Source organism: Channa argus, chromosome 22, assembly GCF_033026475.1.
Source record: "Channa argus isolate prfri chromosome 22, Channa argus male v1.0, whole genome shotgun sequence".
Taxonomy (NCBI): domain Eukaryota; kingdom Metazoa; phylum Chordata; class Actinopteri; order Anabantiformes; family Channidae; genus Channa; species Channa argus.
The window spans coordinates 7,535,036-7,548,876 of NC_090218.1; the positions used below are offsets into that span (position 1 = coordinate 7,535,036).

The 13,841-nt window shown below is 41.5% G+C and overlaps 1 protein-coding gene across 1 annotated transcript; it reads left to right on the forward strand.

Annotated features, from left to right (window-relative positions):
* Positions 1-201: 201 nt before the first annotated feature.
* LOC137107798 (four and a half LIM domains protein 1-like) lies at positions 202-13,407 on the forward strand. The gene is made up of 6 exons (XM_067491802.1): positions 202-358; positions 10,416-10,581; positions 10,655-10,829; positions 11,365-11,534; positions 11,615-11,801; positions 12,430-13,407. Exons 2-6 carry the CDS (start codon positions 10,426-10,428, stop codon positions 12,582-12,584), a joined length of 843 nt encoding a protein of 280 aa, XP_067347903.1. The 5' UTR covers positions 202-358; positions 10,416-10,425; the 3' UTR covers positions 12,585-13,407.
* Positions 13,408-13,841: the final 434 nt, after the last annotated feature.

Genomic DNA, 13,841 nt, shown 5'->3' on the forward strand with positions numbered 1-13,841 from the left:
AACAAACTGCTCTGCTACGGACAAATCATTCTGAAAGCTCAATGCACTGTTTAGATTTTCCACATGCATCCCTCATTCACTTTACATGGACAATTTCCACCTGCCTTAATTTAATAATGTTTCTCAAAAAGAAAAAAAGAAAAGAAAAAAAAAACTGCTGAGTGGACTTTTATTTTGAAAACAGAGCCACGCCAGCTTGTCGAGCGTCGGACTTTTCCTCTGGAAGTAAGTCACCGTTTTCCGGCCTGGTCGCTTCTACCTTTGCGCAGTCACTCTTACAGTATTTATAACGTGGGGGTCTCGTCAAAGCGGAGTTTCGCTGCCTCCATCCACAGCTGCAGACATCACTCCGAACCCGGTAAGATGGATGCAGATATTTATGACTGACAGGCTGAACAGTTCTTCTGACTTTTGTTTTTAGAAGCAAACCGACTAGTTCCTGGACGACTGTTTTAATAATTTAATTGTATTTTAAATATGCAGGATCCATCGCGCCAGATTGTTTCCAAACTCTGAGACACTTAAAAAAAAATTTCAATAGATAAAATTTAGAAAAAAAAGGATAGTTATTGATTTTAATGAAAGACCAGTTCAGAGGAAATCATTTACATAAAAATGTCCCATTAACAAATGTCCAGCAGCATGTAACTCTGCTTCTCTCTCACGCATCTTGAAGGATACATTTAATTTGCAAAGCAGCATTTTGAAAACCTGCCTTAAAGTTGTCTGGGGCGTTGACTATACGTCTATGTGAGTAAGTGTGTGTGCGCGTGTGCATGCGTGCGCGTGTGCTACAGTTACATGCTGAATTGCTGAAGCCCTGGCTGCTCCTGAAATCTGTTTCCAGTTAGGAAGTCTCCTTTTATATGCAATGATGGAACCGCTGAGGCAAAAAAATGCATCACAGAGGTCAATTAAAATTCCTGTACTGCTGTTTTTCCTTGTCCTGCGTACAACTCGGAAAGTACTTTTTACTACTAGAGTACCAGGTCACTGAAGCAGCTCTTAAGAGACAGTCAGCAAAGGGACATTTTCCAGTATGGTGGCAGAAGGAATCATCGTGTTGGACAAATAAAGCCTCTGTAACTGGAGAAAGGTGTCGTCTGTACATAATCCTTTTGGATATACTTTGGTTACTGCTGATTTTACCAGTTATGTGGAAGTATTTGCAAAAAGAGCCATTTTAAACTGCATTAATGCACACACACACACACAGGCAGTTTTGAGTGTGAGTTGAAGACATTGGCTGCATGTTAAAGAAATTACAATGGACTCAGTCCCATAAAATACTTCACAGGCTCATAAAACTTTATGCAGCTTGTCTGACTTTACGTCAGGGTAACTCCCTGTTGTGTTGTGCCTGTAGTGATTTTAATGGGAAAGATTGTAAACGAGATGGAGGTGCCGTGTTTTGTTTTTCATCGATTTTGTAGTTTTTTTTTTTTTTTTAAATACAGATGTTAATTGACTTTTGCACTTCCAGCACACTGACAACATGAAGGGGAAATGGGGCTACACTGACCCCTCGCAGTGTTTTATGTTTGACCTTCAGCCATTAAATGTTGCTGCGAGGTTTGGGTGTGCAGGTTAACAGGCTTTTATAACACTTACAGTGTGTGATTATGGGATGTTATCTAATTATTATTCTACAAAACAGCACCTAATGTGGAAAGGTGCTGTCAGAGTCTCCACGCCCACCACCTTACCCTGTCAGCACTGCCCTCGTTAGAAGTGGGAGTGCCTTTTGCTTGAGTCCACAGTTGTGTCTCAATTCAGGGGCTGAATCCTTCAAAGGATGAGGACTACCTGGTCTTCGTAAGCATGTCGCCTCAATAAACTGCAAAAGCTGAACTGAAATTAGACAGTCTGGTCTACGGACAACTTCCCATCACCGGCTGGTCCTGGTAGCTAACTAACATCGTTGTCACTTAACGTGTTTTAATGAAAACTTGACCCTTAGCTTGGTCAGCATTGCGATCAGCTAGCTATCTAGCCACCAATGTTATGCAAATTAAAATGCACAAAGGATTGTGGGATATGTTGGGCTGTAGAGGATCAATCCGTTAAAGCCGTCGTGGTCGCCAGGGAAAAGTGGGCAGCAGTGTTTGGGCCCATTTACAGGAGGCTTTAAAATGGGAAAGGCTGGTCGTGACGGTGTGTTGCAATTGGTCTTTAAATGCAACCTTTGAAGGATGAAGCCCCTGAATCGAGAACTACCATGGTAACAGTTGAGCATACAGGTGAATGTTTCTGAATACTTATCAACTAGTTACTGTTTCCGTAATAGTTAAACACCAAAGTTCCAGGGTGGATGACATCAAACTTGGTAAAGTCACAGGAAAATCATGCAACAACCTATGCAGGGAAGGTACAGACCCAAGATTTGGTTAATTACTGGCTCCACCTACATTCGTTCAGCTTGCATATGGAAATTTGGCCTTGCTTATTCCAGTTACCCAACATCACAACAGTGAGGTTACAAAGAAAATATACCAAAAAGCGTAATATGGCCTCTTTAAAGAGACCGACAACGGCGCAGAGATGTTTCCCATCTAACCAATCGGAGAAGGCCGAAGTCAGAGGAGGGAGCTCGCGGCTGTAAATCAATACATGTCCAGGCATTAGGTCCATCATTCCACTCACAGTAAGGCTTTTGGCTGACACTAGCAGCTGGAAGACGTCTGAATCAGTCACTGAGGCAGCAAACAGGACCAGGATGTCCTGCCGTCTAAGTGCTGGGCAGAGCGTGATGGAGCAGGGAGAGGAAGGGGTGGAGAGGAATGAGACTAGCACTGATTAAATATGGTGCTTGAGCCAGGAGATGTTAGCATAGAACAAAGACTAGAAAACTAAAGACTCTTTTCAAAGATAAAAAGATCTTTCTAGCAGCACCGCTGAAGCCCAATAATAATAATAATAATAATAATAATAATAATAATAAAAAAAAGAGTTTCTCTCAAGAATGCAGCTAGGTTGAGATCTTTGAGCAATATGTTAGACAGTGCTCCCATCAACATGATGAGAGCACTGATGATGGAAAATCTTTTATGCGAAAGGTGCTCGTCCCCCCAGGAGGGTTAAAGGAACCATCTGTGGTAAGGAAAGCTGCAGCAGCTCGTCTGAAACACTACTTTTCTTTCCTTACATGTGTCACCTCATGAGACTTGTAACAGTAAATTCATTATCTGTAAACACACACACACACACACACGGAGACATTCATATTTAGTCCCATGTTAATAAAGACACTATTTTAGAAAGGTTTGTTTTAAGTTCAAGTTTAATGTTAGGGAGTCTGGAGGAATGGTTTGGAATGTTCTGGAAGCGAACAGGCCCTTGAGAAATGGCACAAACGATAACTTTAACATTACATTTTGCTGTTGGACCTTCAACAGAGCCGTCCAGTTGGAGAATTATTGATGGTTCCAGCTGCAGCTGTTTTGTACTGAAAGACATTTAGGTTAGTGACTATGATGACTGAGGGGTGGGGGGGGGGTGGTGGGGGAGAAACCACAGAAACGGTGTTTGTAGCTCAAGACAAAGTGAGTTGGGTTAAGTACAGCTTACCAGCAACTTCTGGTGAAACAATTATCTCTGTCCTGTTGTCGCAGGACATGCTGCATTTCTTTGACTTGGCTCCACACTTGACATTTCAAATTTGTTGTAGTCCACTGTCTGGAATGTGGTTCCCTACAGCCAAATCAAACAATTATCGTTTTTTTTTTTGTAGGCTGCTGTGGCGTACAAATGTTTAGCAAGGGGTGGGAACTCTCATTTGTTCCCGTTGGGCCACGATAAGGTGATGCTGTGAATTTTGAACTGTACTAGACAACACTCTTTACGAAACAATGGATAGAATAAAAATGGTTTTGCTTATGACAAATCCACAGCAGGGCCTGAAACACGAGCCCATAAATGGTAATATTGCTCTGTGTCTGCAAAATCAATTTTGGGATTTTGCAAGTTCAAACTGTCACAGACGGAGCAGCCTCACCGTAGCTCTTCCTGTCTAATGTACAGTACTTAACATCAGACAGCTGAGTGTAGTGAGCGTAAGATGTCGGTGCGTCACTCTGAAAGAGAGGAAAAAATAAAGGTTAATTTGCTTAAGACAAACGGACAAATGGATCCCTAACTGAATCTTTAGACTTTTGAACATAAGCTTTGTGAAGAGTATTTTAGACAAATTTCTGACAATGTATACAGTTAATGGACATATTAAAAGTGTAAAATGTGTTTGCGTAATTTGATTCTTCACTAACTTCCTCTTTGCGAAAGCGGACAGCTCAGAGACGTGATACACAGTAAGCAAACTGCTAATGTTTTGGGTGGATATTATTCTTTAAAGCTGCAGGATGTCAGCACGGTCACGCGAAGGCCATCACTAAGTTACCGCGTAAAACTTTTAGACTTCCACAATCTGAAGGTCATTTCTTTCCTAACCATTGCAGTCAGTATAGATTTGACATTTGAAGAACGAGGTTTCATTAAACCTTTACTTAACACAGAGGCAGCAAATCCAATTAAAATCCACAATTCCTTCTTTGTGATGCATAAAGAATAACAGGGAATTCCTTCGTTTCCCTGACATGCAGTGTGAACTGTACGACCTTATACATGCAGGGGTTTGTCTTCTAAATTATGGCCAATCAATTCAGTTTGCTACAGGCCTCCGGTCAACTTCCGACACATCTAATGGATGATCAAAGAAAACCTCTGACCGTGGTTGTTACTGGCGCGAAGGAATAAAAACCACAGACTTACGGACACAAATGGCAATTTTATCAATTTCCAACTAAACGTGAAAGAGAATGAAAGGTGTCCAAACTCTCTGAGGCAACAATGGATCAAATTCTAATGTTAACGCTGTTGTTCAGGACACACAGTTATCACCTGATTCTACACTTTGAGCTGCACAGAGCTTCTCAGCATTTTTACCACATTGCTTTAGACTTATGGTCATCACTATTCAGGTTCCCCGTTCTTATCTGTCCCCCTTTCAGCAGCGGCTGCTTTCAGCCACAGAAAGCTCTGGTAAATATTAAACGTGCTGTACTAGCACAGTAGGAGGAAATGTAGATAAAGGAAAAAGGGGAAGCTTTTAAACCATAAAACAGCGCAGGATCAAGACAACCATGAAATGTTTGATGTTTTGTACATTTACTGTCCCAGCAACAATAATCAATCTTTGAACCCGACACAGCCCCATAAAGTGTTATGTTGCACTTGGTGCCAAGTCAAGATTTACCGGTCTGACATTTTTCAAAGGCACTGAAGTCCCACCTGCAGCACACGCTGGGTGTAACGTAAGCTCAGTGTGAATGTAGAGGCATTAATGAGACGCTAATGTCAACAGAGCTAGTGATAGGCAGTACTTTAAAGCCTTCATTGTGGGTGTAGGTGAACTGTGCCAACTTTATGTTCTGATTGAGACTTCCTGTTTCTCAGCTTTCCACTACATTCTTCAGCGATAAGCTCATGCCGACACACGCACACACACACTCACTCAGACACATAGGTGGTACATGCACATTCTCTGAAATATTACACACCATTTCAGTGTCTCTGATCTCCTTTTGATTTCTTTTATGGCACATGTGTTTTCAACATGTGCATGGTTTTCTCCTCCTGCATGGCACATGATGTCACCTCTCTGTGCTCCATTTTTACACCACAGATCTCCGGCAGCCCCCTGCTAGAGTTGCAGTTTGCGCTGCAGTTGTTACAGTTGGGTTACTGAAGCTTTAACAAAGGTGGGGAAGGATAAACACACAGACTCTGTGAACATTTCTTGAGGGGAAAGAAAGAGGAAAGGATTATTTGTGTGGACCAAATCTGGTAAACATTACAAGAAAAAGTAATTTTTATAAAATGTAATCTGACAAAGTGACAGTAGGATAAGAAAGGAAGCAGTTTTTTAATAGCTGGTTGAACCACCTTGGCAGCAATAACCGCAAACAAGCACTTCCTGTAATGGCAAGTAGCCCAGGTTCAGAGGCAGAAAATCAGCCCCAAACTTTGATTCTTCTTTCACTGCCGTCCTTTTTAACACCTTACAATACGCAGTGCTGTGCGTTCCTCCCAAAACAATTCTACCCATGTTCATCTGTCCAAAATACAATTTTCCCAGCAGCGTTGGTGAGTGTCAAGGTGGTGTTTGACAAACTTCAGGAGTGCGACAATGTTGCCTTTTGGACTATGACTAAGTGTTGGACTAAGTGGAGGTATGCACAAAGAGGACGGGAATGAAAGTCCGAAAGGCACAAGACAGACTTCATGTGGGTAAATAAGAGCGAGGATGGTGGGAGGATGCAGTTACTAAGGACGGAGGTTTAAATACATAGGGTCAACTGTTCAAAGTAATGGGGATCGTGGCAGAGAAGCGAAGAAGAGAGCGCGGGCAGAGGGGGGGGAGTGGATGGAGAAGAGTGTCAGGAGAGATCAGTGATTGGAGGGTATCTGCTTGAATTAAATGGAAGATTTTTATAATGTAGACGCAGTGAAACCAGCCATAATGTACGGCCAGGAGATGGTGGCACTGACAAAAAGACAGGAGGCAGAGCTGGAGGTGGCAGAGTAAAAAAAACTAGGACATCGCAAACAGTGCCATTTGTACTTTTTCTGTAGCTTGTTCTTCGCTGCCATAAACGAATCCAGAATTTTAAAAGGGCGGGATCCTTGCAGTGTTTAATCATCTCATTACATTTTAGAAGGCTGTTTAATTAGATGTGTCCGAGGAATCTCACACAGTTTCGGCTGATAGGAAAATAATTTGACTAAGGTCAGAGGTAAATTAGCCAAGTTGGAACCATAAAGTGTAGTAACATGTCCCTAGAGCAGGGATGGGGAACCCATGCTCCTAGACGGCCAGAGTCCTGCTTGTCTTCCAAATCTCCATGTAATACCCACTGCTGCTACCCACCTGGACCAGGTGTGTTCACTCAGTCAGAAACTGGACTATCAGTGTGTAAACAGGGATAGTTGGAAGACAAGCAGGACTTCAGGGGCACAGGTTCCTCACCCCTATGTTGGGCTGAAGAACAGGTTCCTCACCCCTATGTTGGGCTGAAGAACCGTTTTCCTTGGCTTGGCCTCTACCCGTCCTCAGGCTTCAACTGAGTGACACGGCTTCATTTCAACAGTTTCCATCGTGATGAAACAGATCTTTGTGTTTGGTTGTTTGAACATGAGAAATTGATGTCTCCCAGCAAAAATATTTATTGCTGAGAAAGACGTGCAGCAACACTGTTCTGAGAGCTGTCTGACGTCAGGGAAACTTGATTTATTTTCTAACCTGTGGATACTGGCTCACTTCCTGTAAGCCACTGTTACCATCAGCAGCCAACAGAATATCTGCTACGTTTGTGCAGTTGTGGGGCAAAAAAAACAAGCAAAGAAATACAAATCACAGAAAAATATACAGTCAAAAGGTCTTAGGAGGAGTTCTCCTTTTACCAGGCCAGACTTCATGTCTTCCCGAGGACGTGGATGAATGATCTCACCCAGTCAGCTGCAGGTTTTTCATTAATAGGTAACAAAGCAGGTCACTGAAGGACACAGCCTCAGTTACAGCTTCATTGTCTGTCGGAGAGACCAGACCACAAAAGAAGTTATCTGATGTTGTTAGCACCTTTGACCTCGGTCCCATCTGTCAAACAGCCACCCTGACTACGTCGGGCTTTCAGGCCTTTACAAGTCGTACTCTAGTACAAGGTGGTTTGTTGAATATTTGACTGAACTCCTCCTTTTTTTAGTTTGTTTCAATGTAAAATGATGCTTTTAATGAAGTCGTGAGTTTTTTTTAAACACACGGGTTTAACCACAGTGTTTTTGGCCACGCTGGCAGCATGCATTTGAATTTTAAGACTTTTGTTGATTCAACATTTGATGTACTGTAGCACCATCATCAGGCCGAAATAGAAATAGAAATTCTCAAAAAAGTCTGCAAAACTACTGATGTACTCATCAGTGTCAGCAGTTTAGTGCAAATAAAATATTAGCGTGCTAACATAATAAAGTGAACATGGCTTCTAATGCCGCAATCCGTAACCCTAAGAAAGATGCTACAAAGACTGTTAAATAATAATTAGTCTTTATTACAGTAATGAGTAAGTTCTTTCTTTCTTAACATTAGCAGTCGGAAACCAAACCCCCACTGCTCTAGTTTCAGTTTCCCACAGTCCTCCCAGATTACTCAGACATTACCCTCAACAAAGCAAGTGTTAACCTAAAACCTTTACGTCAAATCAAACTAAACCAAACACAACAAAAAAAAACACAACAAAAGGTTAAAAGTAGAACAACTTGTAGTACAAGTCTTGAGTTTGCGAATGTTGCCCAAACTCGTGGTAGCCAGAACTTCCTAAAGCATCTGTGCTGACACGCTGCTCCAACCGGGACGTGAGGGCTATAGTTTGTGGATTTGGTGGTTTGTGAGGGAGTGGTCTGTGTGAGAAGGGAGACAGACAGAGAGTGTGTGTGTGTGTGTGTGTGTGTGTGTGTGTGTGTGTGTGTGTGTGTGTGTGTGTGTGTGTGTGTGTGGACATTCTGTTAAAGAGTTGTTGACGTTCCAGATCTCACCACATTATTCATTCCAGGAATTCCTGCACGTGCTCACCTCACTGTGGGGACACATATGCTGGCTGGTCCCCCCAATCTTTATGCTATTCATCGAAATCCAACATTAACTCCAAAGTAAAGTCTTAATCCTCAAACAGCACTTTGGGGCTGCGATTGCATTCTGGATGGTCTGTAGTGTCCTCACAAATGTAGTTTAGAGGTCAAATTGTCCACGTTCTCACTCACACACACACACACACACATAGTTTGGGAGAATTCCTCACTGTCAGCCAGGGTGAACTTGATGGGGGAAAAAAATTCTCTGCCTCTACATTTTTGTGTGTTTGTGTAGCTGTTTGATTTTGCCATCACGTTGTGTATCATTCAGCCTCTACGGCCCTGACCCTGTAATCACTGCTCGGTGATCGACGTGGTCATTTGCGTACTATGTTTAGGAAGTTTATGTGTGTCGTATTTTTGGGAGAAGGAATTCTGGACTCTTGTGAGAAATCAGTTATATAAGAATCCTAAAAACAAAGTCCACTATCAGTGTTGGTACTTTGTTTGACTTGAAGGGGGACAAAAATGAGCTGGACATAACAGTGAAAGACCCTTTAGTAGTTGGTTGTTACAATGTTGGATAATGTAATTTCCAGAGTTTTTATTTTCTTGTGATATATTTTAAAGCTTAGATCTGCATTTAGTGAATATAAAAGAGAATAAATACATATCAGTAAAAAGGACAATCAAATGTATCGTGCTGGGTGTGAAGTCGACGCTGCCCTGAACAAACGTACCTGATATTTATGTTACACCACTAGGCTGAGACTTATCTTAGGTTAGACTAAGGTTCTCTTTAAAACAGGCTGCAGATCTTTTAGCCTGAATTTGTGCCTGGTATCATGTGACTGAATATTAACATGTAGCCCAATCATAAGGAAAGGTCACAAAACTAAAATACATGTTATGCAGAAAGTAATATAACCGGTGTTATAAATTGATTTATCATATAATTTTGATATATAATAAAATTTATTTTCTAGATCTTGGTGATTTTTTTATCTTTATTTTTTCCAGAAACCACCTTCTTCATCTTTTAGAAACAGATCTTTCTTTGACTTTGGAGCCGTTGCATTTTTCATGAGGGGGAAAAAAAAAAACACATCAGTGCAGCAGCAGTTAAATTGTTAAGCTAAATATTTTAGTTCATTAATTAAACACAACATTTTTTTTGCAATTATTCACAATAAATGCAGAGGACCTGCGTTGCAAACCTGATGACTTCACTACTAATCACATAAACTTACAGCACAGTGAGCAAATCAACTCCTCCTGCAGGGACGTGTGTGTAAAAGGCAAAAATGCGAATTATATGAAAGGATTTAAAAGTGTGTTACTGGTTATTTGTCTGTGACTCAAATCAGCCATCAAACTTTACATCTTCTCTCAGGAAAAGAGGACAGTACTCAACAGCTCCACTGTGTGGCGGCTTTAAGCAGCTCTACCATCGTTGACACTTGGTTTGAAGTTCACTTCACGTCAGACAGAACAGCATGGCTCATTAAAACCAATTAAAACGCTGCCTTAACATTTACGCCTCATTTTGAAGTGTCACCCTTCACCAAACCTCAACTACTGAGCTTCTCTTTTCCATGATCACATCTTATTTCTAGCAGCAACTCGAGAGGCGCATAAAGCTAAAGTAAATCACGGGGAACAGAAAAGTCAGCTGGTTGCTGGCTGTGCTATTTTTTTAACAGGTGGACAGAATAAGCAATTCAAATGTCATCTTCCCATTTGTTGACATTTGGTTATCTGCAGCTATTTTGACTTTACCTTTGCTGTGTTTGCTGTAGGTGTGAGACAATGGCTGAAAGTTCACGTTGTTTCTACTGTCGGGAAGACCTCGGGGGGAAGAGGTTCGTCCGCAGCGAGGGCAGGCCCGTGTGCGTCCGCTGCCACACCAAGTTCTGCGCCAACTCCTGCGCTGAGTGCCGACGGCCCATCTCTGTGGAAACAAAGGTTTGAGCGTGCTCATTGGTTCAGTTCACTTTCCATTACCTGTAAAGCAAACCACTCTCTCTACCTCCATCAGGAGCTCAGCCACAAGGGCCGATATTGGCACGAAGAGTGTTTCCGATGTGCCAAGTGTTACAAGCCTCTGGCCAAGGAGCCCTTCAGCACCAAGGACGACCGCATCATGTGTGGAAAGTGCTGCTCCAGGGAGGATGCTCCACGCTGCCATGGCTGCTACAAACCCATACTGGCCGGTAAGAACTATTAGCTGCAAACCCCGATTGTGTACCGGTAGACCAACCCGTTTGCTCAGTTAATATTAAGAGACCTTAATAATTTGGGACTCAAATATTAAAGTCATCATAGAGAAAAGTCAGTTGGAAAATCTAAACCTCAACGCTGACTCCTAAAAATTGCAAATTATTTACAGCTAAAGTGAAGTCATAGCAACATAAACTTTGTAAATGTATTTAACATTGACTTCAGACGTGTTTATGTACAAAATGTGCGTACGGTTTATTTAAGCTTAAACAAAGTGCTGTTCTTGCGTGGAAGGCGCTGAAGTTTAATTCAGGATTGTGATGAGGTGATAATGAAAGAGCTGAGCTTTGAAGCCCTGTCATCCACCCCAACCATCTCCGTGAGGGTTAATTTCCGTCACTACCTGTCGCACTCTACCTGCACCGGTCGTTAACTTTTTTTTCAATTTCAACTGTAACATACGCCTGCAGACCTTCTCTATCACTTGCTTCGTTAAGGTTCCACTGACTGTTCTCATGTCTCCTGTAGGCGCAGAGAGTGTGGAGTACAAAGGCAACTCGTGGCACGACGAATGTTTCACCTGTTTCAACTGTAAACAACCAATAGGCTCCCAGAGCTTTCTTTCCAAAGGAAATGACGTTTACTGCAGCCCCTGCTATGACAAGAAATTTGCCAAACAGTGCGTCAGCTGCAAAAAGGTATTTTTTTCCCCCCTAAAAGTAAATTTGGCACAACTTACATGTCCTTACTGATTAGCCCAATGTCCTTCTGTCTCCAGCCCATAACCTCCGGAGGAGTCAACTACCAGGACCAGCCGTGGCACAGTCACTGTTTTCTGTGCAGCTCTTGCTCCAAGCCCCTGGCAGGGTCGAGTTTCACCAAGCATCAGGACCAGGTCTTCTGTGTCGACTGCTACAAGACCTGTGTGGCCAAGAAATGCAGCGGCTGCCAAAATCCCATCACAGGTAAACTTATATTAAAAGATAAATAATGGTGCTACAGAGGAGTAAACAACTACAGGGCAACATACAAGGACTAAAATATGAAATACACATTGGAGAGATATCTATCACAAAAACATTTATTGCCCTCAAATACCCAGTAAAGTGTGGGGCAGCTGTAACTGAGTTGTAAGTCAGTCGAAAGGCCCATGAGCAAGACTCTAAACTGCTAGTTGCTCCCGGTGGGTCAAGTGTGCACTGTCCTTTGTGTGTGAAAGCGGGTACCTTTTAGAAAAAAGCACCATACTTTGCCAAGTGTAATTTCTTGGGAAAAGACACTGCTATTAACCGGTTCTGGGTAAGATACAAGTTTTTAATTTACTTTAAATCCACATGGTTCAATCATTTTGTTCACTTGAAATAAGGATCGACTGACACAAAGGGTGACATGTGTCATTGCAGGTGTAAAAGTGTCAGAATCATCAAATAAGAACTTTTGTCCCATATGTCTTTTTCTTCAACCCAATTGTCATCAGTTTACAGCAAAAACAAATACCTAAATAACAGTGTAGCGAAGGAGTTAGTGGGTGATGAAAACCACCCGGACCAGCAGAAGGCACATGGAGTAACATAGTCCTTTTCTCTCATCCAGGTTTTGGTAAGGGAGTGAATGTCGTGAACTACGAGGGCGGCTCCTGGCACGAATACTGCTTCAACTGCAGGAGATGCTCCCTCAGTTTGCTCAACAAGCCATTTGTAGCCAAGGGAAGAGACGTCCTCTGCACCAACTGTGGAAACAAGGAGTAACAGAGAGCCCGGTCATTGTGCGACAGCTTTGCATAGAGTCAAACTCAGTTTTTTTTTTTTATTCTTACATAAACGATACAGTTTTCTTTTTCATATTCTGTTTTGGGAGATTGGCTTTTAGCAAATGGGTACATTGTTGGTCGTACACGCTAAACACTGCAACATACAGTACTTTATGCTGAACGATCGGAGTAATTAGTTCGGTGCTGAAAGTTAAAGCACGTCCCGATTAGACTTGAAATGCATAACATGGAAACACACATCGCAACAATGCACACGAACATGGTGTTTTGAAACAGGTTTTCCAGTGAAAAGTAAAGATGGTCACCTGCTGTTCCATTGCTGTAATGAGGCAATGCCACATATGTATTTACAGATCTAAAGAATTATTTTGAAAAGGCCAGTTTCATAAAACAAATCTTTCTGAACTGAAAACCTGGGAGAGTCCTTTGTTGAAAATAGCATATGCTAAAGTGTTAGCATAAAGATGGACATTAGTTTGTATTTTATTGTTAAAAAAAAAAAATCAATGTTTGTAAATTTAAGTCATATGACAATTTCAATTTTGCTTTTTTAGTACAAAGATGTTTATTCCTGAAACTATCTTGCTTTTGAATTTTTGTTATTAACATGTTTTTTTTTTATTGATTGTTTATCTCTATAGGTAATTGCTAACTAGCAAGGGCTAATTGCTTATTGTACTTTTAGAACTTTTTTCTCAGGAAAGAGAAACATAAAAATAAAATCTGAATATATGCCGCATGCCTTGATACATTGCTAAAATGAAATAAAAACATTCCGATTTTAAAACGCATGTAACAAATTCAACAGTGTTTGGACATTTATAATTTTATCTTTGCATGTCCGGCTCTTTGCTTCAGCACATTCAGTTTGAAATAAAATACTGGATTCTAAACAGTGCTTGGATTTGAGTCGGTTTACATCAGTGTGAACCGTGAACAAAGGTTAAGGGTTCAGTGGTAAATGCACAACCAACACGTTACACTTCACATTCACGATACCAATCCAAGAAGCTGATTAATATTAAGATAATTTTTTTATCTTTTTGAAGATAAATAAAATAAGCCCAGCCTGGTCAGAGCCCTGGGTCGGTTTAATAACCTGCAACTTTATACCATTTACAAGCGCCACAGTGCCGTAAAACTAGAACAAGCCCTGTCAGTGTAAATATTGGTCGACCACTAAAACAATCATCCTACTGTCGTTCTGCCGAACGAATACTAGGAAAAATAAATT

Excerpts from the sequence above, each read along its gene's own strand:
- LOC137107798 (XM_067491802.1), top strand. The coding sequence starts at position 10,426 with ATGGCTGAAAGTTCACGTTGTTTCTACTGTCGGGAAGACCTCGGGGGG. Across the intron at positions 10,582-10,654 it reads CCATCTCTGTGGAAACAAAG|GAGCTCAGCCACAAGGGCCG; the intron begins GTTTGAGCGTGC and ends TACCTCCATCAG. Across the intron at positions 10,830-11,364 it reads CTACAAACCCATACTGGCCG|GCGCAGAGAGTGTGGAGTAC; the intron begins GTAAGAACTATT and ends TGTCTCCTGTAG.